Raw genomic sequence first — 24,625 nt, 5'->3', positions numbered from 1 at the left:
AACAATCCAATATCATATTGTCACTTACATCAGTAAGGCTCCTCAGGTCTGTGCTTATGTAAATATAGCCTGAATCTAGTTCTACCTTAATGTGAAACATTATTTTCACATCATCCTCTTGGACAAGTTGTCCAACTGTGGGATGAGCGGGGTCACGGTGCGCTGGGTGAAGAGCTGGCTGAAGGGCAGAGATCAAAGGGTTGTAGTAAATGGGGCTACATCTGTCTGGCGACCAGCGGTGTTCTTTAGGGTTCAATTCTAGTGCCAGTTTGGTTCAATATTTTTATCAATGATCTGGATGCAGGAGTTGAACGCACTATTAGCAAGTTTGCTGATGATACCAAACTGGGAGATGCTGTTGACTCTCTCGAGGGACAAGAGGCCTTGCAGAGGCATCTAGATTGGAGCATTGGGCAATGATTAATGGGGTGAAATTTAACAAGTCCAAATACTGGATTCTGCACCTACGATGGAGTAACGCTGGGCAAAAGTATAAACTGGGAGAGGAGTGGCTGGAGGACAGCCCTGCAGAAAGGGATCTGGGGGTGCTGGTTGACAGCAGCTCAATATGAGTCAGCGGTGTGCCCTGGCAGCCGAGAGGGCAAACTGCATCCTGGGGTGCATCAAAGACAGCTTGACCAGCCGGTCAAAAAAGGTGATTATCCTGCTGTGTTCAGCATTGGTGCAGCCTCATCTTGAATACTGTGTGCAGTTCTGGGCCCCACGATTTGAGAAGGATGTGAAGGTCCTTGAATGTGTCTAGAGGAGGGCAACAAAGCTGGTGAAAGGGCTGAAGGAATGTCCTCTGAGGAGCAGCTAAGGACTTTGGGCTTGTCTAGTTTGGAGGAAAGGAGGCTGAGGGGCGACCTCATTGCTCTCTACAGCTACTTGAGGAGGGGATGTGGAGAGGGAGGTGCTGAGCTCTTCTCCCTGGTATCCAGTGATAGGACTTGTGGGAATGGTTCAAAGCTGTGCCAGAGGAGGTTCAGACTGGACATTAGGAAGCATTTCTTTACCGAGAGGGTGGTCAAACCCTGGCACAGGCTTCCTAGAGAGGTGGTCGATGCCCCAAGCCTGTCAGAGTTTAAGAGGCATTTGGACAATGCCCTTAACAACATGCTTTATCTTGATCAGCCCTGAATTGGTCAGGACTAGATGATTGCTGTAGCTCTCTTCCAACTGAAATAGCCTCTATTCTATTCTAAATCATTTGTTTAGCCTGGCTTTTCACTGATGAATTGTCCAATCCCTTTCTATTTAGGCCTTGACAAAATTCTTAAAATGTGTCAACTGGGACCTACCACAAGAGGCAAAGCAAGCACTGGAGCTACTGGGCAAGTGGAAGCCCATGGATGTGGAAGACTCTCTAGAACTTCTGTCATCTCACTTCACCAACCCAACGGTTCGACGCTATGCCGTTGCCAGGCTTCAGCAGGCTGATGATGAGGTATTCATTGGTCTGTGGCTACATGTGAAGTCAGCTGGTCTCAGGATTTTTAGTCTCATTGAGTACTTGAAATGTTTTCTACTTTTTAAGGCATTTAAGTGAATAATAGTGATGGAAAACTAAGGGAAAAAAAAAAGAAATTTGCTGTAATGCTATTTACTATAAGCTCTTTACGGAGCACATTATTAAATGGCACTCATTGATAATTGTCTTAGTATGAACAGCCAGTGATAGCACGTTTTGTCAAACAAAGTGAGACAACATATGTTCTCCCCAGAAACCAGTGATAAATTTTGAATGCTAACCTGCATAGAAATGCTCTGAAGTTAAATAGTCTACTAAAGGATTTCCAACAAATCCACCTGGTAAATTGAAGTAGTTTATCGTTGTACTCTTTTGCTAAAGAAAGTCAGTAGAAAAGCGTCTGTGGAAATAAGGTGTTTCTAATTGTATACTGATTAGAATATGATGAGCTGTGATTTGTGAGTGAGCCCACTTAAATAGATGTTAAATTATGTTAAATTTTAATTAATATATTTTATTTTCTTCTGACAGTTTAAAAAAAAATACTTTGAATGTATTACCATAACTCTTGAATCCTTGGGAATCAATAGAGTTTAAAATAGGAAGCATAAATATAAATTTTTGCAAGCCCACTTCAATAGCCACGGTCATACTGCTTTGACTTTAAAAATGTACCTTTTACAAAACATTTGAAGGCAGCTAAACAGAGGAAGTGGAATAGTAGGGGAAACAAATTCATTACAAACAACAAGTGATTAAAATTCTATTCTTCAATCTAAAATAGATCAGATACGTGTTTTTTTTTTTTTTGATCCCCAGCTACACAAGGGATCAAAGGGAAAAAAAAAAAAGGTAGTGCATAAGAGAGGAGAGAATCTGAATTCCTGGTACCATGATCCAGATTTTATGCTTGAATTTTCTTCTTGGGAGCCACAAACTGGAAGGCTTATTTTGTGAATGCTGAAAGCAAGTAGGGCAGCTTAACTAAAGAGAACTTTAAAGTAGTAATTGTACTTAAATATTTCCTTAATTAGCACTTAACTACTTTTGAGTAATAAAAAACTAGTAGTGTGATAATTCAGCATCTTTTGGGAGTCAAACTCCATCCTACACCAGTTCTTCTATTGCATATTGCTTGCTAGGGAGACCCCAATTTCCATTTCTTTGTAGGTCACTGAATCCTGAATAAGTTCTTCTATAAATTGGAATTTTGAAATCATATGGCGTCCTAGTCAGCTTTGACTGACCCCCTCAATTAATTTTCATTTTTTTCCTCCATGAGGATTTGCTGATGTACCTGCTACAGTTAGTCCAGGCATTGAAATATGAAAACTTCGATGACATAAAGAATGGACTGGAACCTAGCAAGAGGGACAGTCAAGGTTCAATGTCAGAAAGCATGACAACATCTGGAACTAATGGTGCAGAAATAGACAGGTAAGAAGCTTAGATTTCCAGTAGAAAAGCAGAAACACGTAACATTGTAAGCCCTCATATTTTTTCTCCTTTTTAGGGATCATTGCATATTCAACATTCTATTTTATAATCTGAAGCGGTGACATAAAAAAATATAATTAAGCCCTGAGCTTTCACAGAATGTATTTCCTGACTACAGATAGTTTACAGAGCAAACATTCTTAATCTCGAGGTTGTGGCCTTTAACCTTACTGCATGAAAGGAAGACAACTTCTGGAGAGCAGGAAAAACACTGGCATTGCTTCCTTCTGTCCTTGCAAAAGTTAGGATGTCTTCAATGAAGCTGTTGTATGAGGCTCCGCTTCCCACTTTCATCAAAGAATACGGATCTAGAAGTCCGATCAGTCTGAAATGGAAAGAAATTTCTTCCTGCTCCTGTAAAAGAAGGTGTAGGGAGAGTCCTGTGAATGTAAAGGAGCTGGGGGAGCACACTTTTTATTCTCGCAGGAATCCAAAGGAAAGGCTGAAGTATCTAATTAATATGGTATTAAGCCAGGTGCAAACAAACTTGGTTAAATGAAGTCTCCCGTGAATATTTAGTACAAATTTCCAGGATTTTTAGTCTTAAGCTTCAGTGTCTAATCACTTGTGTCGTTAGGGTATACTTTTCATATTACAAGAATACTGCTTTTCATTGATCTTGCTGCTAAGCTGTAGAGTGGGTGTCCTGGGATGTATGGTGTATTTTGAGGCTGCAATGACACTTAGACTTTAGTAGAGCTGTTTGATTACTTCCTTTCAGGTAAATTCACTGTCTGATAATTTTGCCTTGCAAGCATTGGGTTTGTCTACTCTGTTATGTGTAATTGCATTCCAGAGAGGAGTGCTTGCAGGTGTTGTGTATTAGCAATTTCATCTTAAGAACATTTAAAAAAAGCTTATCCTGAAAATGTGGATTTGCTAAATTCCCATCTATTTATTCCCATCTGCTTATTTTTTTATGGAAGATGAAACAAAATGCTAGGTTTGATGTAAGTGAATGTCCTTCACCACCATAAACTGTGTAGCTATCCAGGCACAGATTTTTGCCTTTTTCAGGACCTTGCAGCTGTCAAAGTTGCTGTTCATGCAGTTTGTTCTGAAACAGGGTTGAGCTACTATCTTCAAAGATGCTTCTCTTCCAGTTTTCTGAATTTATTATGCTATGGAAGTGAAATGCATTGCAATTTCCATGCATGTCCCCTGCCCCCCAAGCAAGAACTTTGAATTGTGCCAGTTACATGCTTTCCTTGATGTAGTTCCCAGATCATGAGTCCTATTCCACCTGTTTCCTCACCACCTCTTACTTCGAAGGCAAAGGAACTTGCAGACAATGAAAACCTAGATGTAAGTCAAATACTTTACCTTGTACTTTTGATACTTGTGGCTTTTTAGTGACCTAGTACTGTTTTTAGTTTTTGTTTGTGAATATTTGAATCTTTCTGCTGTGAATATTTGAATCTTTCTGCTGTACTGTATCTTGCTGAATAATTACAGTGCTCAAAAAACAAAATGCTAAGAAAATAGCAATAGCTTAACTGATTTTTTTTTTTTACAGGCCATCTATTTATGTACATGGTCACACTGTCCAAAATTGGGGGACTGGGTATTGAATTCTTCATAAAATCAAAGTACTCTGTTTAAAGGAGAAAATTACTGCAAAGGTTATCGCATGCTGATTAGATAATTGTGTGTGTTTGAGATGTTCTAAAGCAAGTTTTTTTAACGGAAAACAGTTATCCAAATGTTTTAATCTCTGCAGTCTGTTCTTCCTGTAGCCGTATTCTTTGGTGTGGGTGTGGTCTTTTTGGACCTAAGAGGGACACTGTGTTCATTTACATCTGCCAAGGATTATACTCAATTTATACTACAAGTAGAAGAGTAATAAAAATGGGACTGGAGGGAGGGAAAGATAAAAGGTAAAGACAGTTTGAGGGAACCTGATTTTAATCTGATGTGCAGTTAACTGGTCTTTGAACTTAAAGATCCATTCCCTGTTGCAAATCTTCCTTTCTGGGTCTCAGTACTGCATAGAAAATAAGCCTCCAATTGAGCACATCAGTAAAGATACACAGATTTCTTGTTAGTGGGAATATTAAACCTTGAAAAAGCAGCTAAATGTTGTGTATCCTTTACAGATTTTTTTCCTTTATGTTAAAATGTAGAACATTTTAAGGAGTTTTAGATCTTCTGGATGCAAAACAGGGTAGCAAATCCCTTTCAGGGTTGAATCTTGCAGTAAGGGATAATTGCATAGGAGGAAAGTGTAATATATTGTAAATAGAAACTTTACATCATGTACTTTTGACACGTTGGTGAATATATTATTGTAGTAGCAAACCTTTTTTTACTTGTAGTATTGTTGCTGGATTTGGAGTAATATTAAAACTAATACGATTTAAATATTAGGTTGGATTGGATTCAGATTTTAGAAGGAAATGTGTCTCTCAAAACTCCCTGCAATTATTTGGGGTTTTTCCTTAACTTTGTCTCTCTCTCAAGTGCTTAGACTTCTTTATAACTTAATTTTACTTTTCTTAAATCCCTTCCAGCAAGACCTTTGCACTTTCTTGATTTCACGAGCATGCAAAAATTCCACGTTGGCAAACTACTTATACTGGTATGTTAGAAACGATTTATTCATACTGTATCAATGTCTAATTGAAATCAAAGCTCTCATGCCCAGAAGGATGCACAGCAAAAGATGACCTGTCTTGAGAACTTGAGAATCTCCACTTCTGTTAGGATGAAGTAGTAGATTTAAAACAAACCACATCTGAACAGAATAAGTAGTAAAAGGAGGGTGCTGGTTTTTAAAATGCACAAATGTGCTTTGCTGTTAGATAAAGGAAGGTGATTTATAAGACATTAAGTACAGTGTTTAAAGGAAAAAAAAAAAGCCTAACTATAGTTTATAAGTTGTCAGTCAATTTGTTTATGGTGGTGAGAAGAAGATAAAGTTCATCCTTTTTAAAAGGGGGAACTTTAGTTGTGAGTAGTTCATCTAGATAGTGGAGAGGTAAGATTACTCAGCTAAGGATCTTTTCTCACTTCAGTGATTTAAGAATTAAATTGGATGCCTAAACTAGTCGTCTGCATGCCTTCTGAGTAAGCATTTGCAGATAGAATTCTCATCTGAAGAAAGCTGAGGTGAATAGAGCTGTACTCTGTGAAAGTGTGTGCGTATATGTGTATATATTTATGTGTATATGCATATACACAACACATACAGCTGTTTACTTGTATATACACACGTATTTTAAAATAGAGAGCTTAGATGCCTTTTACATGGCTAAACTTAAGTCAAATGATTCTCATTTGTATCCTTTGTAGATGTATCTAATAATTAAAAATACTAATACACATTATCATATCTTCATGTGCTATGAATATTAACCACTGATAAGCTGTGAATTAGGAACAGTGTGATATGTGACGTAAACCTACTAAACTGTTCTTATAAAATTCTTACAAGAACCCTAACCTACCCTGAGAGTGACTCCATTTGTAAATGTCTTAAGTTTTATTTCATTGCATTTTCAATAGCTTAAGTTGAAAATATATGAATGGACAACTATCTACAGTTTCTTAGTGTACATACTTTTATGTATGTTTGGCTTGATAATGTTTGACTTCAGAAAAAAGTGCTATTAAATTTAAATGATTAAAATAATTGCAGGCCTAACTGATGTGCGTAGAAGCCTCGTTTGACATAATCAAATATTCTTCATTTAAGATAAGTGTTAGTAGGTTAGCTTATGTCTATCACATTGATAGAAACTGTGCACTTGCATTTCAACATCTCAGACAGTCTACAGAAAGTTCAAAGCATCCAGAACTCTGAACTTTTTGTCTTATGACTAGAAAAAAAAACCAAACCCAAACAAAAACCCCAGTCAATTTATTCTTTGTTTTCTTTCCAGACATCTCAATTTCTCAGTGACAAAATACAAATGTTGCAGCCACTGTTTGAGCTGACATAGCAATAAATCCTCTTGGCTGCTGATCAATTGCTTGTTTCAACTATCCAGACACAGCATGCACCTAAAATAATCAATGGAAAAAGTACAATAACCCTTGAAAATCAAACCTCCTTGCTCAGTCACTCATCATTGTAAAGCTATCCTATCCTTATACTTTAACAGCGGCTACGGAAGTCAGTGCTACTGCTTTTTTCTGTCTCTTCTTCGGACGTATGAGACACCTATCCAAGTATGAAGCATTACTCTTACTCCTTGCTTCAAGATAGCTTTGAGAAACTGTCTAAGGCTTTTTAACAAATTAAGATGAAAATGGCATGTTTCAATTCATTACTTCCTGTTTTCCTTGAAGTTTTGGTGAACAGACTTTGTAAATATGGGCTTATTTTTATACACTTATTACTGCAATCTAATTTTGTCATTTTAGTGAGGGAATGGTGTAGAACAATATATTTGCAAAGTTTTGGAAGTAATCTAGTTGCAGATTTCATTGAGATAATACTCATGGAAGAAGTTACATATGCTTTACTTTAATGTATATAATATATTATGTATTTATAAATAAGACTAGTCAAATCTGATCAGCTGCAAATGACAAACCTCTAATCTTGTCCCATAATCATTCAGTTGCAAAGAGATTCTGCACAAGTGCATCAGGAACAGGTAATTCTACCTGTCAACATAAAGTCCAAGTATGTTTGTTGAATGTGTGGAGTCGCTTTTGAATTCAAAGTCTGAAAATCGACAGACTTGCTAATTTCTTCCTTTTTTTGATAGTGAGGTATATGTTTTTACTGGGTAATACTCAGAGATATATTGGTCAACAGAAAGATGACTTTCCATGCATAGCTACTTTTTGGTTGTCAGTGTTGTGAGTAGAAATAAGCACAAAAGCTTTCCAAACAACTGCTTAACATATCAAATTAAATTTTCAATATAACTGTTCCAAATTGTACTGTTTAAATCTTGTACTCGAATCATAATTTTAGAAATGAAAACTTATTTTGGAATGTAGACTTTGCAGAGCTGCTTCAAGGCCACTACTGTCTTTTCCATCATTGCTAATGGTAAAATAGGACACAGGTAGGGTGACATTCTTCATGTTTTTGCAGATATACTTGAATAGCGAGTTTGCAGCCACTACGTTACGTAGAGGGTAGTAGCACAGTGGAGTGCCCACTCCTCCCATGTGTACTGCTCGGTTGGAGTGTTCATATGATTTGGACTTCTGACTTGTCCTGTTTGAGTGATGCCACTTCACTGTAAGTGGAAGACCTCAGAAACTTTGATAGACTCTCCTGATCCAAGTGGGAATTTGACTATGCAATTTTGAAGAGTTCACCTGTTGTTTGATATCTCATTCAAAGATCAACTTTATTTTTAGTTCCAGGCCCATAATACAGGGCTGCTGTATTTCACTCAAATTGTATAGCACCAGAGTACAGCGTTAACTTGGATTGTTTTTATGCTGCAGGTATGTAATAGTGGAGTGTGAAGACCAAGACACTCAGCAGAGGGACCCAAAGACTCACGAAATGTACTTAAATGTGATGAGAAGATTTAGTCAGGCTTTGCTGAAGGTAATAATGCCTCTGTGTAAGGAAATACATAGTGTTTTGGGATAGTCATTCTTTAAAAAGGCACAGGTGTCTAGAAGGAGGACAGTTTTTCATGTCATATGTATTGAAATCTTAAAAAAAGCTTCCACTTTTGCTTGAATTTTGAGTTTGTGGTAAACCAAAGAAACTGCTGAAAAAGAAAAGAACAAGTATTGATAATTTTTTCCTCTGTTTTATTGCTTGTTCCTGTTAGTAACATGCTGGTTCTAAAACCCTCTGCCTTGTGTAATCAGTCTATTTTATTTACTGTTTCGTTATTGGAAGCACTTGTCCTTGCAGAGCAAATTGAGGCAAGAGACCTCTCTTTTGACTTCACAGTGTTGTTCTATGTATCAGCAGCCGAGGATGCTGGAGCAGTGGTGGGAAAAAAAAACAAAAACAACAAAAAAACCCCACTTTTGTGAATTGCAATCTATAATTTATAGCAGATGTGCAGTCCTTCCTGATTTTAGTGTATCTCACAGTTCATATTAATTCCCATTGTAGGGATGTTATTCAAATCTGACTCTTACATTTCATAAGAATATTCCATGTGCTTATCCTTACTAACTTAATTTGGTTGTGTGAATAGGTTTGTCATGCATGACTGTTCACTACTGAAATTGTTGATGCAAGTGAAGTGCACTGGTACATCAGATAATTGATTGCCAGCTACAGTGATTCTGATTGTGTTTTACGGAAAATACCTTTCGAATTGACAGGAAATTGATCTTTATTCACTTGCCTCTAAAAAGCCTAAGGTCTAAGAATAAAGGAATAATTTCTAGATAAAATAATTACATAACAAAGAACTAATTTTGTTTCTTTTAATTCACTTAGGGTGATAAGTCTGTCAGAGTTATGCGTTCATTGTTAGCAGCCCAGCAGACCTTTGTAGATCGGCTGGTTCATGTGATGAAAGCAGTGCAGCGTGAAAGTGGGAATCGTAAAAAAAAGGTAACTAAAGGATTGGAAAACTTATCTCTGGCTAGAATTTGACAATAGGAATGTTAGCTTTCCAGTAAAAATTCTTAGCACTGAGATTTATAACAGATGTCTGCCCATCCTGTAATAATTTTAGCAGATTTTAAACAAACTTAGGAGAGGTTTAGCTGAGTCAGAGTTCAAAAGTGTTCTGAAAGTTTGTAGAAGAAAAAGAGAAGAGACCCTTGAGAAAAATCTTGGGATATTTTGGTAAAAGGAAGATATGGGACTAATTGAATAGTTGATGATATGACAGCGAACAAGTTGTGGGGCACGTGGGAAGGGAGCAGAGGTTATTGTGGTATAAGAATTATGCTGGGATAGATAATGAAATTTGACTAGCAGCAAGGTTTCGTTTATTCCGAGAGCAACAAAACTATTCTTGTATAAGGTGTGTGTTTAGCAGAACTTTGCCTTCTCTGAAAGTTATCTGTTGCATCTTGAGGAAAAGGATTTCTATCATAGGTGCATTTTAAGAAGCTTTGCCCTTCTTAGTTAAAATATTTCAAGTGAACTTGACAGACAGATGTGAAGAGGAAGCAGGAATGCCAAAAGAATTTCTATTCATGTATTTTCCTCTGACACACATCAGTATTTTTAAGCATGGATTTTTTAGTGTAGTAATTTTTTTCACCTTCTTTCTTGTTGGGTATATATTTGTGCGGGAAAATGAAACACTTAAGCATTGCATTGTTTTTATGAAATTTTGTGTATGTCCTATCTATCAGTAATAATAAAGGTGTAATCACTAAAAGAGGAGGAGGGGTTTTCAATTCATAAGAATGTATTTCCTGCTTGTGCAATAGATTGGTAGTGTTCTGTCAAACGTTGTTTTATAATTGCCATGATATTTCTGTAAAACTAAGAAACACACAGCTTTGATTTTTGGATTAAAATCTAGCTAGCAGCAATTAACCAATAGAAGCATTCCCAACAGTGGTGGGCTACCTTCCTGTGTGTCTGTGTTCATGCCTGTTATATTCGGTAGGGGAAAAGACTAGAGACTTTTATGTATTCGACCTTTGTTATATAGGACACCAAGCATAAAGAACTCGAAAACTGTGTTGTATTTCTGGTAACTGTAGGATGTAGGAATGTAGAGCAAGCTCTGAAATCAGATCTATGCAAGCTGTTGGCAATTTGGTTCATTGGTGATAGGGAATCTCCTTGAGTTCAGGGATTTAAAGGATCAGAGCTGAAGACTTGAATCGAGTTTCTGAAACAGAACTAACATTTGATACTGGTATAGAAAATAAATCATCCTGCTACTTGTGCAGGCAATTTAGAAATAAATTTTTGTAAGACATACTTGGCACTTATAAAATGGCTTGGCTGTACTCAGACTAGATGGAATATCCGCTTTCTTATTCAGATTACTGCAAATGGAGAATTTTTATTTCACTGGATTTTAAGAGTGAAACCTTGATTCTTTGGAAGAGTAAAGAATTTAATAAATTGGATGTTTACTAATAACACATCCTTCGTTAAAAGACTTTTAAACTTTTCATATATGCCTAGTATGTGTGTTATGATTGTGTTTTTTTTTAAAAAAAACCCAATTTTTTATTCTTTTAGAATGAGAGACTTCAGGCATTGTTAGCAGATAACGAAAAGATGAATTTAGCAGATATGGAACTTATTCCACTTCCTCTGGAACCTCAAGTGAAAATTAAAGGGATAATCCCTGAAAAAGCCACACTTTTCAAGGTAAATGGGATCTCTGAATAGCTGAAATACAAACAAACCTTATGAGCACTAAGCTTAGAAACATCGGTTGAAAGATTTAAAGGGGCTGACGTAGTCGAGGCAAAATGTAACTGTAATGTGCTCTTAAAGTGGTTAAACAACTCTTTATTTTCTTTATGAAACTCTTTTTGTCAAGTTAATGTGAAAATTTTAATGAAGCTTTTATAAGACTGATACAGTTTATAAAGTTTATGAAGTCCCCAAGCTGAAGGCATGCTTCCTGGTTCAGAAATTCTCTGAACTTTAGTTAGACTGTGTTTAACAGGAATACCACTTATGATCAAAATCATACAAATCAAGTCAGGTGTGCTGCATCTCTGCTAGATGTATGTGTGTCTTCCATTGCAAAATAAAACTGTGAAATTGGTAGAGACTGGAAAGCAATAAGGTGGTCCATTTCATGCACTTGCAGTGGGCTGACAGGTAGATCCTGTATCCCTATGGTTGGTAAGTCCTTAAACCAATCTGTAGCCGTTGATTGTGATCATATGACCAGCCCTTAATCTAGTTAATAAACAGTCAATGTGCTGTTGAAAGGGCTGGGGTTATTTTGCTTCCTGTCCTACTTGGAATGTAAGTTATTGCCTGGAATGTAAGTTATTACCTGTGTCCAGTGATGTAGGACCTCTTCATAAATTTAGTTTCAACTCATATAGGTGACTGTGATCTAAGTTTAAGATGACCAAAATGAGCTTTACCAGTCAGGCCTACATCCAGGAGGCATTCTCTGCCAATTAAAAAACTCATGTTGCCACATCATCCCTACTAGGTCACAAATTTATTATACCCAGTAGTTTCAAACTTTGAGAGATGCTTACTGACTGTGATATAATTTGTGTTTACTTAAAATCAGAGATGACCATTTTTGCATAGTTTTCTACCATACCATCTCTTGGTTTCCCAGCTTTGGCTTGCTACTTTATATACCAGTTAGTCTCTTTGAAGAGTATGCTGCTTCAGTTCCATGCTCTTGCACCTCAGGTTGGAGGCAACATTGGAGAGATCTTGTCATGAAAACAAGGTTTTGTAAACTTGAGTCAGCTTTTAGTGTGAATATGATTTAAGGGTTGGGGGAAGAATGTTGACAAAAAGACTGCTGGAACAGCAACTAAATATTTCCTATCAAGAATAATAGCTCAACTTGATCAGGACAAACTCAAGTCAGATAATCTTCTACATACTGGTCTTCCATAGCAATGTAGAAAATTTAGGACCAAAAATATGAGATGTAACTTGTTTCAAAATCAGAGATGGTTTCAATCCTCCTGATTCTGAAAGGTTACAGATTTCCATTTAATCTCTCATTCTGTACTATGGGATAAAAACCAAACACACCCAAAGAGGGAAGAATGATTAATTTTTGGTGCTCTTGGACATCACGTGGCAGCTTTTGTAGGACTGTTTAAAGAATCACTTTTCCTTTATTTATGAACTTAATAATTTTGAAACATTGATTGCATGTGAAAATCTATCGTAATTGTTCAAATATTAAACTCTGTATCCTTGATTTTTTTTTTGTTTCGCTTTGAGGGAAGTGAGTTGGTCAGTTGCAATAGGTGAAATCATTCATGTAGGTAATTGATCCTCTTCAACCCATTTTATGCAGAGAAATTGCAAATAATTAAATTGGCTTTCTCAAACAACAATGTAGAAAGGCGTTTTTGCTTTTACTAAATAGATTAAAGAAGCAATTAATTGTTTAAGATGTCTTGCCCCTAGCATTTCTTTGATGTTTATGCTATAATCTTTTTGATCTGGTCAGTTTGAATTTGTTTTGTTGTGACCTTTCGCATAGTGCTTTTATGTTGATTGGAATTACATGCATACAAACAAAATTTGAATCCTCCTGTCCTTTCCTCCTCTTCTGCTGCTGGGGGGGAATGCGGGAGGAATGTGTCCTTCACATTCCTTGCTAAAAAAGGAGGAAAGCCTTAAGATATTTTTTTAAAAACATGCCTAGAACACACTTTTGGTAAGTGGAAATGGTATGTTCTAACTGTTGAGTCCTAGACAGTGAGTAAGAAGCTGCTTTTAGAAGCTTTAGAATTGCTTCTTTTCTACCAAACTTAAGGAATGTGGAGAGACTTCTGGTGCTCACTGCCGTGCTGTTGGTATTCAAAAGGGACTATTCTAAACCTTCTTCTATCTGAATTTGATACTTGAATCCTATGACCTGATACTCGCTTAATTCACTTCTAATTTACAATGCAGTAAACAAGAATTTATATTTTAGAACTCCGCTGTAGCAACATGTTAATGTGAACATTGCTGTGAACCAGCTTAGTAGAGTAAGTTTCCTTTTCCAGAGTGCCTTAATGCCTGCTCAGTTATTCTTCAAGACAGAAGATGGAGGCAAATATCCTGTAATTTTTAAGCATGGTGATGATTTACGTCAAGATCAACTTATTCTTCAGATTATTTCACTCATGGATAAGGTGAGAATTATTAATCCACATGCTTGTCCTCCTGTGTTCTTGATTCTCCTTGTCAAGAGCAAGACTGGTGAGAGCTGCTAGTGCAGCTTATGTTGCTAATACGTGCCAGGGTTCTCAGATCTTAGGTGACTTTTTTTTCTTTACAGACAGGTAATGATCCTGTGTAGATTTAAAAAAAAAAAAAAATTAAAAAATTGGGAAACAGGCTTTCACTAATTACTAATTTCAATGAAGAATAGTGGAGATCAATGTCCAATACACATTCCTTTTAGAAGTAGCAGCTGCCTTTCTATTGCATTCATCTTTGCTTTTTTTGTGTGGTGTTTTTTTCCAGCTGTTAAGAAAAGAGAATCTGGACTTGAAGCTGACACCCTATAAAGTGCTGGCAACTAGTACAAAACACGGTATGAATACTTTTGTTTCCTAAAAATACAGTATTGGGAGGAATCTTCTCCTTCTGTTCATAGACTGTTGTGACACACTACTTTCATGAGATGTTTTGCTTAGTACAGCATTCTAAAGAGGAGCTCAAATGTGTAAGAAAATCTTACTGCAATATAAGTCATGGAAGTAAATAACCTGAGTGACCACAGTATTCCATTGACTCAAATATCTTCATAAAAGAAGCCCGGTCTGGATATTGGAGTATGTGACAATTAGTAGTGTTATCTTCGCTGCTAGCTTGCTGTGTGACTTTGGACAAATAACTCTTAACACTCCTATTTATAGATCTTTGCATGAAATGGAGGAAAAAAACAAGACAAAACAAAATCAAATTTTGCTATGCTTTTAGATACTTTCTGGATAGATGTTGAGAAAGCCTTTGATTTATCTTTCTCTCCTGAAAACTTGGAATGACAGACCTTTTGCAAGCTAATTTGGTGTTAAGGACAAGTTGTTTTAAAACTACTGAAGGCAGAAAATGGGGACCAAACACGTTTTTTTGCCAATGAGCAGCAGTTGAATGAAAGTGTGTATTAGTGTTGCCCTTTAATAAACGTGTTAAAGAGTAGCTTGAAAGTTCTATGCATTGGAGAGTGTTTTTTTTGGTTGTTTTCTGTCACAGGCTTTATGCAGTTTATTCAGTCAGTACCAGTTGCAGAAGTTCTTGCTACTGAAGAAAGTATACAGGTACGTGATGGGGGATTTTTAAGTCGTCTTCTGATCAAACAGTATAAATTGCAGGTTTAGATCTCACGCAAAGTCTTTAGTCTGAATAGCTTTTTGTATCTGTTGTTAGAAGACAAATGACAGCTTGAAACATAAGGGTATTTACAGCAGACATTTTGCTTGAAAAAAATGTACTTAAATCACCACGAGTATCTCATGTCCTAAAAGTAATACCATTTAAATAATTAAAGTGTAGTTTAGTTGTGGTACTGAAATTCTAGCTTTGCTGTAATGGTGAGTGGAAGATGCATGACACTTTTCTGTACTGTTTTGTTTTAAAGTGTTTCTGTTATTCATTCAGTAGTTTTGGCTTGATACCTTGTCAAAGTATGTTTTAATGATTTTTTTTTTTGATGGAACAACTAAATAGTTTGTTCATATAATTTCTGAAGTCTGTTTCCCTGCCATAGTGGATGTACAGATACTGTGTGGGTGGTTTTTTGTTTTCTTCTGTTTTTTTTTTTTAATTTTTTTTTTACTTAAGCAAACTTTCTGTAACTGTGATGGAATTGAGTAGGGACAAAATTGAATAGTGACACACAGAATTCATGCTAGTTTCAAGCACCGCACACAAGCCAGGTAGCAGAGCTCAGCTGGTTGAGGTAAATATAGTTAGATAAAAACATACCAAATTGCCATATGAGATATATAGCTAGTAAGTTTTTTAATGAAAACACAGCATGTTTATGTTGGTTTCAATTTGTCACAGTATCTTTTTTTCCTTTTTTGTAGTTGATACTGAAGTTTGCATTTGTTCATAGCTCAGTAACTGGGAGCCAAAGCAAATACTATAAACTACATATATTACTAGTATAGTAATTAGTAGTATACTATATACATATAATATATATATTAGTAGTTTACTAGTATACATATTAGTATGTCAGCTACTATAAACTACATATATCAAAAATAGAGATTAAAAATGCTTATCACTTGTCATTATCATTTGCTTATCAAATAAGCATATAAAATGCTTGTCATTTATGAAAAATGCTTATCATGACCGGCATCAAGTTGCATAAGTTTTTTGAGCTTTCCGTTCCATAAAGATTGTGATAAGCTACATTTATGCATTCAATAATCATACAGTTTATAAAGTGTTTTCTTGGCAATCTTTTGTAATCTTGGAAATGTACTATTCGTATTCTACTCCATTATGTGTTTTTATAAAATAATATATTTAGAAATGCTTTTGAAATTGTCATTTTGCAATTACCTATAACATCATCTTCCAATCTAAAATAGGTGCCCCACTGTTTTAGTTGCTGTGCAGTCATAAGGAGCAATTCTTCCTGTGAAGAATTACTAATCTAAATAGACAGGATGCCAAAAGAATGTGATCTAAGATTACTTCACAGATCAATGGCAAAATACATTATAGAGCCCAGATTTCCTATACCAAACCATAATAAAATCGCTGGGCATTGTAGGCCAAGGAAATAAAAACTAAATTAACATTTTTAGGTGTTGTGAAAGTTTGGTTTATTCTTTTTGTAAATGTTCATTTTGAGTGTCACAGGTCTTTTAATAAAGATGGACACTGTATATAAATATTTTAAAATGTTTCACTTCTGAAAAGATTTAAAGCAAGTAATCTAACACTGGCTGGTAATGCAGAGCTGCAGGAAAGAAAAGATGTTTCGATGTTTGAGTGTTACTTATCTTCTGTCAACAGTCTTGAGATTATGGTTCATGTTTTGGAGGTATTTCTGTTCTACACTTTACAGTTTAGCATTTGGATGGTCTGAAGTCTGTTTGTGGTTTTTTGTTTGGTTGGTTTTTGATTGTTGTTTGGTGTTTGGTTTTTTTTATATACAGCATATAAAATTTTGGAGCACTGACAGTAGATCTCTCTAGTACCCTGTTAACCAGTTAAAAATTTCCTTCCACATTTCACTTAGGGATTTCATTTATCAGAATCTTTCTACTTGGTTAGCTTTTTTAACGTATCTCAGAAGGGCTTGTTCTTCTCTAAGCAAAGATAATTGAAGCTTTCTCCAGGCCTTAAACTCTGATACATGTTACAACAGGACTGCTTTTCAAGCAAAACTTTCTTAAGTAGCCTGCAGGTACCTTCCTTCAGTACCACCTTCTCTTTTTTAAGATTCCCTTCATTTTTTCATTATGATTTTAGTCATTTTGTCATCCAGATTGCCTACAAAGCTCCTCTTACAGTGCTTGCTTAGCTTTTGTGTTTGCTTACTGGAAGAAACTTGTGCTTAGGCTTGGATTTACTTTACTTATCTTTTGTCTCAATCAAGAAAAAAACCAGTTTTCTTCTGAGTTGTGGGAAGGACTGTTTTGGCCCTGTCCACATTTCACAGAAAATGTGAAGTTTCCATTTGATGACTTAGATTTTTCCTTTTAAACTCAGTAGTAGTTGGTTGTATTGAGGAATATAGAGATATATAATGATGATAAACCTTGTAAAACTGTGTGTCCCAAATGTAGTTACTAATCTGGACTGTTAGTCCTATTTTAGTTTTTGTTGATTTGGCCTAAACAGTTTCTTGTGGAAGTATTTTGCACTCATAGTTATTAATTAGTAACTTTTCAATGTATTATTAATTTTCTGAAGCGGTTAATAAAGAAAACTGCTTTTCAATTTGAATTTCACATCTGTTTTTGAGTATAGGAACGTGATGATTGAGAGAAAACAAAATGATATAAAATTAAGTTAGATCTTACTAGGATTTTTGGGAGTGGTTATTAGTTTAACAGATTGTAATAACAGCCATTTGTGGTCTTGACTTATATCTCTTTTTCTACCAGTTCTAAAGATCCTGTTTCAGATCATGTAGAATAACTAAATTTGTTGATGGCCTTCCCCTCCAGAACTTCTTCAGAAAACATGCACCTAGTGAGACTGGTCCTCATGGAATAAGTGCAGAGGTGATGGACACGTATGTTAAGAGCTGTGGTAAGTTACAGTCTTACAGTTGGTAACTTCATATCTGAAGTATGAAGGACAGGCTAGATGAGGAACTACGACATTTCAGTTTAGATGACTGCACATAGGGCACTATGCATGTACTTGCTGTCAAAATCCCGTGAAAAGAATAGTTTTGAACCTGGCATGTCATACACAATTCCTCTCCTCAGCCTGCTTTTGGTTCTCCTTAAAGGGGACTAGAAGTTAAATACTCCTTGCGTTCTAGCAATAATCTTACCTCTGCCCCCTCCGCATCATGAGTTGGGATCTTTATAATCCAAGGAGATGTAAAGCATTTATATAATAATAAATCATCTGTATTTGAGGCAGAAAACTTTAATTTGTTTTCAAAACATCAGATTTTTCGGGGGGGTGAGACTACATTCAACTTCTTGTTCCATTTGGATGACAAGAAAAAGTGGTAGTGTAGTTCATGTTCAGTAACCTGCTGACAATGTTGAAATATCGCATTTTCTGTCCCTTAAATTAAAAGCAACTTCATTCTACAGGAAAAAAAAAAAAAAACGGAATTCAGTTGTTGCTCCAGAGTATCTTCTTTCTTCTTCTCTTTCTGATGGTGCAGTCTTTAGAACTGCTTCAGACTGGTTAGTGGGTGAAAATAAGAATTAAAATAGTTTGCATTAGTTCTAATTTATTTATCACGGTCTGGCTTACTGCTTAGCTTGTAAATACTGATGATGTATACATTCAGATTCATATCAATGTCTAATGCTTTTTTGCGGTTGTCCTAAAATATCTTAAGTTCAAAATGTGTACATTCATTTTGCTTAAAATACTTCATCTTCCTTTGAAGTATCTTAATCCCAATATTGAATGAATTTAGGCTTTTAGTGTTAGGCATATAATTTTGTAGTAAGAAATGAAAATCTAGGCAGTACTGAATAAACTTCAGAGTTTTAATTTATTATTTCAAATGTCCTTCCTACTGCTGATAATCTTGATTATTCTTCACCAGCACCATCCCTGCCCACAGTCTCTGTGCTATATTTATTACTTGTGAAGAAGAACTAAGATAATGTCGTATGCTGTTGTTAATTGTGTGGAACTTGTTGCTCTCCAGGAAAGGTACTTATATTGATGTTTACAATTTACTTGTTACAGCTGGTTATTGTGTAATTACATACATCCTTGGAGTTGGAGATAGACATCTGGATAATCTTTTGCTAACAAAAACAGGTAATTCTTTTTAGCAGTATAATTTTATAACAGCAGTTGTTTAATGTGTTGGTACTGTTTTGCTTCATTTTCCTTTTGAGTATAACCCACTGAGTATTGTAGATTAGAATATATTTTCAAATGTAAAGTTATATTGTCTCATCTAAGGTAATATTTGATCCAGTGAATCAAAGTTTAGGTTTAAAATATTAATAGTATGAAGCAGCAGTTGAAGAATAAGAAAGCAAGTAGGTTAATTGCTCTAAACACATTAATAGATAGATTAATAGATTAATACTTGTTTATCACAAGATATAATGTCTATCCGATATGTGGTTTTGATGTCAGTTTGAGCCATTTATACATCTGTAAGTAATGGAAGTCTAACGTCACCTAAACACAGATGTGTTTAAAAATACTGGGTTTTTTTTATAGTTTTCAGTTGGCTTATTTTACAGTCCTGTGTTCTGCCATCACATTTTTTGCACTGAAAGCTGGACCCGTAAGTTGTTTTTTGTTAAAAAAAAGAATTTTCTTGAGTGATGCTACCTTTTTTGAAAGTAGTATGGATATAGTATATGGTAAAATTTGGCTGCCTTTACCTAAGATGAAGAAACATTTCACTGTTACTTTAAACTTGAGTAAAATCATAATTACATTTTTTTTTTTCCCCAGAATTCTTGGTTCAAAGCTGAAAAAAAGGATGCATTACAAAATATTTGTAAAGTGACTTCAACCCCAAGTATCCTAATTGTTCTTTATCAAACCATTTAATTTTTTATTAAATTGTTACGTTCCTGTTTAGTAGCTTTTTCAACATGCTATCAGGAAGCAAATTCAAGTTCTACTACCTGGATGCCAGTTGTATTTTAATAGTTGTCAAATAATTCTGCTTTTTTAATGTATGCTATTCCAAATACAGTAGATGTTTACACAAGTATTATCAGTAATCATATGGAATTAGGTATAATCTTGATGACTTCACTGAGATGTCCATGTGAATTCTTGTCTCAGATTTGACTTTCTTTTAAACAAAGTGGTTCTGTGAGCTTTCCAGGCCTGTATGTTTTTTTAAGAAATTTACATGGTATGTCCCAGAAGTGGGAATGTCACATGAGACCTGTCAGAGCAGGATTCACTTCAGCATTTTCTATTCCCTATGAATCTTATGTTCTTGATGAAACCGAACCACTGTACAGCAAAAATCCAAGTGTTTCATCATCAGACTAACTGAGCTGGCTGGACCATTCAGCTCTGGTTGAGATTATATGTATTTTTTTAAGCCTTCTCTAAAAACAAAGAAGGAAATACTCTTTAGTATCCTGCTCATTACAAATTCACTGCTGGGGGAGAGAAAGTAGTAGAAGTTACTGTTTAATCAAGTACATACTTTAGTTTGCAGCAAAACCCATGTATCTTGAAAGGTCAAAATAGCAGACCTTAGCATTTCGATTCTCCCTAACTTGTTTTAACTTTTTTAATGTTATTTTTTGTTGCCATCTGTATGGATTAATAACAGACCTGGTAAAGTGAATAATTCTAGTGATTCTAAATAAATCAAAGATTTCTCCACTAGAGGAAACGAAAGATTTGAAAATTAAGCTACTCCAACTATGACAATCAATGCTTTGGGATGGAGGGAAATTCAAGTGTTTTAGTTGAAAAATGAGTTCCTGTGTAGCGGCATGAACTTCACAAAGTTTTAACAAAGAAAAAACCGTTTCTTGTAGGGGAACAATTTTTTGGAGTTGTTTTTTTTTGTTTGGTTTGTTTTGCTTGCTTACTTTTGAACTATAGCTTCCAATAGGAGTTCTGATACCTTGAATGCCTTCATAAAATAGTGATGAAGAGTTAGGAGTTGTGATTAAGTGTTAATAATAAAGTGAAATGTTTATTGAATGAGAAACATGTGAATAAAAGATGTTTTTTGGGGAACAGAGACGCATCCAGGTGGAAGGCTTGTTAGTTTACAGAGAAGGCTGAAGCATATATTACTTTGAATCAGCATACTCTGTGTGAGAGAGTAGAAAATTAACCATTGGGCCTTGATTAGGGTAAATGGTCTTGCTCTAAGCGCTTGGGGAAACAACTAAAGCAAGTATATTTTTCCTTGCCTGCTTGGAAATGTACAAATGGGCATTTAAAAATCTGTCTTGAGAGGTCTCTTATCATTTGTCTGTGGTGACGCGTATAAATCTTTCCATAGCAGGTACTGCTTGTGTGCTCAGAGTAGTAATATTTTAGTGTTTTGATTTGGAGTAAAGTACATCTTACCTGCCTCTGTTAAAAAGTAACAGCACAATGGCTGTTTGGATTAGTGGAGGAATTTAAGAAGAACAGCAGAGGGCAGCGCGCATCCACGGTACATTCTGAGTCTGAAATTGTCTTTATCTGCTACCTGTGCTCTGTCACAATCCAAGAAAGGTTTTTTTTGAGCTATCAAGAGAAATTCTTATGTTCCAAAAACAACAAAGGATTGCTACAAAGGCTTGTTTCTTGCTACTGAGAATCCCTTAGACTTAAGTTGGAAAAAGCTAACTTCATTCTTCTCTTGAAGAATGGAAGCTATAAATAGCTTTCTTCAAAATTATATGACCATATATGCATCCTTTCTTGATGATATTTATTTAATGAATTAAATCTTTCCAATTTCTGACTCAATTCCAAAGAATGCTGAGTACCAGCATTCTGGTATGCTCAGCATACCAGTTCACATACTTTTCTTGGATTTATATGGCAATATATATCATTACCTTTTTCAGCTCTACCTTTTAGTTGGTGGATGTAGCCACATCTGTGTTTGACTCCTTCAAATAGAATTGTTGCATCATCTTCTAACATACAGACATCTATGCTTATAATAGATATGGTATAATTTAAATATTAAGCAATAGATACTGAAGTTCATAAAAACAAATTGTTTCTCACTCAATGTTAGAAATGTATTTTTTTGCACTGTAGGATGAGAATGTCTGTTATCTGGGTGAAATAATTTCTGCTGTCTTGCATGACTGTTGTATGCCTCTAATTCTAGAAATAGGGTGACCTTTTTTTTAAGTAGTCTTAAACAAAAAATCTAGATTTTCACATTTTTAAATGCTGTACCATTATACTTCAAGGACAGCTGTATAAGTTTGTTTGGAAAGAGATATAGGGAACCTTCAGTCAAAACATCCTCGTCTATCAGTAATGTTAAAAATTACAAGAATACTTGCATCAGTTTCACAAATGTGCCTTAGCTTGTAACCTGAATGTCACATTATGTAGTCAGTATTGCATTACAGGAATATTTATTTTCTCTGAGAACTTTCAACTTCCTACTTCTCCTGGAAATGAAATATGTTATCAGTTGCTGTATGTTTTAATTTCTTGTTTCCAGATCTATAACAGCAGATGTTATGTGACTTGTAAATAACAAGACACTGTTTTGCAGCTGAATACCCAGCTTAAGTAACATCAGTGCATTGTTGCAGGAGTACAGACTGATTTATATATTAATGCTGGTATCTGACTTACCAGCTAATGTGCCCTTTGTTGCCTTGGAAGGAAGAGCTGGATGGTTGCAAAGCTGGATTGTGATAACGAGATGTAACATGTTCAGTTAATTTTCATATAATGTGCGTTATGCTAGTATGTTTCAATTATGTCATGCCTTTCCTTGAAAATACTTTCTTCTCCCTTTGTTCCACACTGGTTTTGACTGTAGAGTTGGCATCTAGCTGCTGATGTAACACCCAGATATGGATGTCTTCATGTTTGCCAAGCCTTTTGAAGTCTTAAGACAGTCAGTACAGTCATCATTAGAGCTTAGATGGTGTTTCAGTTATGATAGACAAGTGAAGTCTCCTGTCCCATTTGAGATATCTTAACAACATCAACTTGCTTTATAGACAGACAAAGGTGTCACAAAGGTCTTGTCATATTTGCAGGCTATGTATAGATATTTTAGGATATCCTGAGGCATTCAAATGGCATTCTTGAGTAGCATTGCATGTGCGTGTCTGAGCAACTAATTCTCACCCTAGTGACTGGCCCGCTTAATCTTTCAATAACCTTTAGGGAGCTACATGTAAATCCAAGTTCCCATTATAGGTTCCCTAAATACAGGTGCTTTGATCTGAACTCTACACCTGAAATTGCTCTGTGGCAGTAGAGCAAATTGCCACGTGGATAAAATTAGGTTATTACTATCTGAGGGCAGGTCAAAGACTGAGGGCTCAGAACTTGAAAACCACATTTGCTTTTAGCATCATGTGTAGATAGATGAAAGAACTGGACTGTCTTCTCATTTAATGCTTAGAGGTAAGGCTGTTGTCTGTCTTCAGTGTGAAGTGCACCGTTTGACATCTGATTTATTCTTCAGTCTCAGTTAGAAAGGGTTGCCAGGTAAGACAGCGAAGATCTGAACAGTTCCATATGTGAGATGACACCATGTGTTTGTATTTTCAGTGCTTTTCAGTTAAAACCATCTATCCCAAAATAGGTTTTAAGATGACAAACATGGAAAAACTATAAAATTCAAACCCTCCTTCTATATCAGTTTTTAGATAAGTACATTGATAAATGCATTTCTTAATGTTGCAAACTTCTATAGTATGTAAAATGCAGTGGAATTTTTAAATATGTTTTTAAATGTTACTGGTCTTGATAGAAGAACATCCTTTTAAAAAAAAAAAACAAACACACAACACAAAACTAACACATACTGTTATCCTTCAGATTTCTGTCTGCAGCTCCAATTTCCGTGATGCTTACCAAAGAGAATATAAACTTTTAACTGTTGGTCTGCTAAAACATTTTCTTTTATAGGTATATTGAACAGTATTTCTCATTTAACAATACATATGTGACATCTATTTTTTTTTTCTTACAATATGCCTGCATAGAGTGTATTTTGAGAATGAACAGCTTGAGGTGTGTGGGGGGGGGAATTACAATGCTTAGCACAAGCTGGGCCCTTATTCATTATATGGATGACAATGATAAACTTTACCTCCAGCTGTTGCTGCATACTGAGTTTAAAATCTGTATCCTGATTCATACTACTTTCTTCCATTTTTTTGTAGTCTTAGAAAGGTTATAACATGTAGCTGATGAAAATTGAGCATTCTGATTTTTTTTCACCCTGGCAGTGCTCCGTTAGCAAAGGAGAGATTTTGACGGTAGCATCAGAATTTGCTGGGAGAGCCAGGAGACCACCCCATCCATCCACCCACACACTTTCATCAGAGGAAATTTTTATCCTATTGCTTCAAATTTAAAATAGGAATTCAGTTAAAATAGTCACTAAATTGTACTTTTTCTATGCGAGCCAGATTAAAATAATAGTGGCAGTTGCAGTTTACAGAAAACAGATTGAAATTCAGAGCTTCAGGGCTTTTATGTATTGGTTGGATTTTTTTTTTCCCCCTCTTCCCAAAAGTGGGAACAGATAAGTTCAGAATAATTTGTAAGACTTTCTTACCTGTTAAGACGATTGCCACTAGACTTATTTTAGTAATTGCATCTAACTCGCTTTGCCTTCCACTTTTTTTTTTAAGGATTTCCGAGTTCTGTGCAGGTTTTCAGTAGCTTTTCCTAACAGTCCTCCAGTGAAATAAAACAATTTCTGTGCTGCTATATGGGAACTTCCTCCTGTACTAAAATCCAGGCATTAGCAGTAAAAGTGATGGGCA

General features: G+C 35.6%; 1 protein-coding gene across 2 annotated transcripts in view; it reads left to right on the top strand.

Moving 5' to 3' along the window:
* The window catches only part of LOC142074872 (phosphatidylinositol 3-kinase catalytic subunit type 3-like), a 79,308-nt gene that overhangs the window by 20,522 nt on the left and 34,161 nt on the right, over nt 1-24,625 (top strand). Inside the window, exons 11-23 of one of the 2 annotated variants that reach the window (XM_075135795.1) lie at nt 1,262-1,447; nt 2,754-2,908; nt 4,186-4,273; nt 4,485-4,532; nt 5,479-5,546; nt 8,381-8,486; nt 9,345-9,461; nt 11,064-11,195; nt 13,541-13,669; nt 14,004-14,073; nt 14,736-14,800; nt 17,678-17,762; nt 18,897-18,971. In XM_075135795.1, coding sequence (XP_074991896.1) covers nt 1,262-1,447; nt 2,754-2,908; nt 4,186-4,273; nt 4,485-4,532; nt 5,479-5,546; nt 8,381-8,486; nt 9,345-9,461; nt 11,064-11,195; nt 13,541-13,669; nt 14,004-14,073; nt 14,736-14,800; nt 17,678-17,762; nt 18,897-18,971 — 1,324 coding nt within the window. The remainder of the gene's footprint in view (nt 1-1,261; nt 1,448-2,753; nt 2,909-4,185; nt 4,274-4,484; nt 4,533-5,478; nt 5,547-8,380; nt 8,487-9,344; nt 9,462-11,063; nt 11,196-13,540; nt 13,670-14,003; nt 14,074-14,735; nt 14,801-17,677; nt 17,763-18,896; nt 18,972-24,625) is intronic. The other variant, XM_075135794.1, reaches the window with a different exon arrangement.

Source organism: Calonectris borealis, chromosome W, assembly GCF_964195595.1.
Source record: "Calonectris borealis chromosome W, bCalBor7.hap1.2, whole genome shotgun sequence".
NCBI classification, from domain to species: domain Eukaryota; kingdom Metazoa; phylum Chordata; class Aves; order Procellariiformes; family Procellariidae; genus Calonectris; species Calonectris borealis.
Note: the sequence above shows the minus strand (reverse complement) of the source record. Positions and strands in the feature narration are given on the sequence as shown.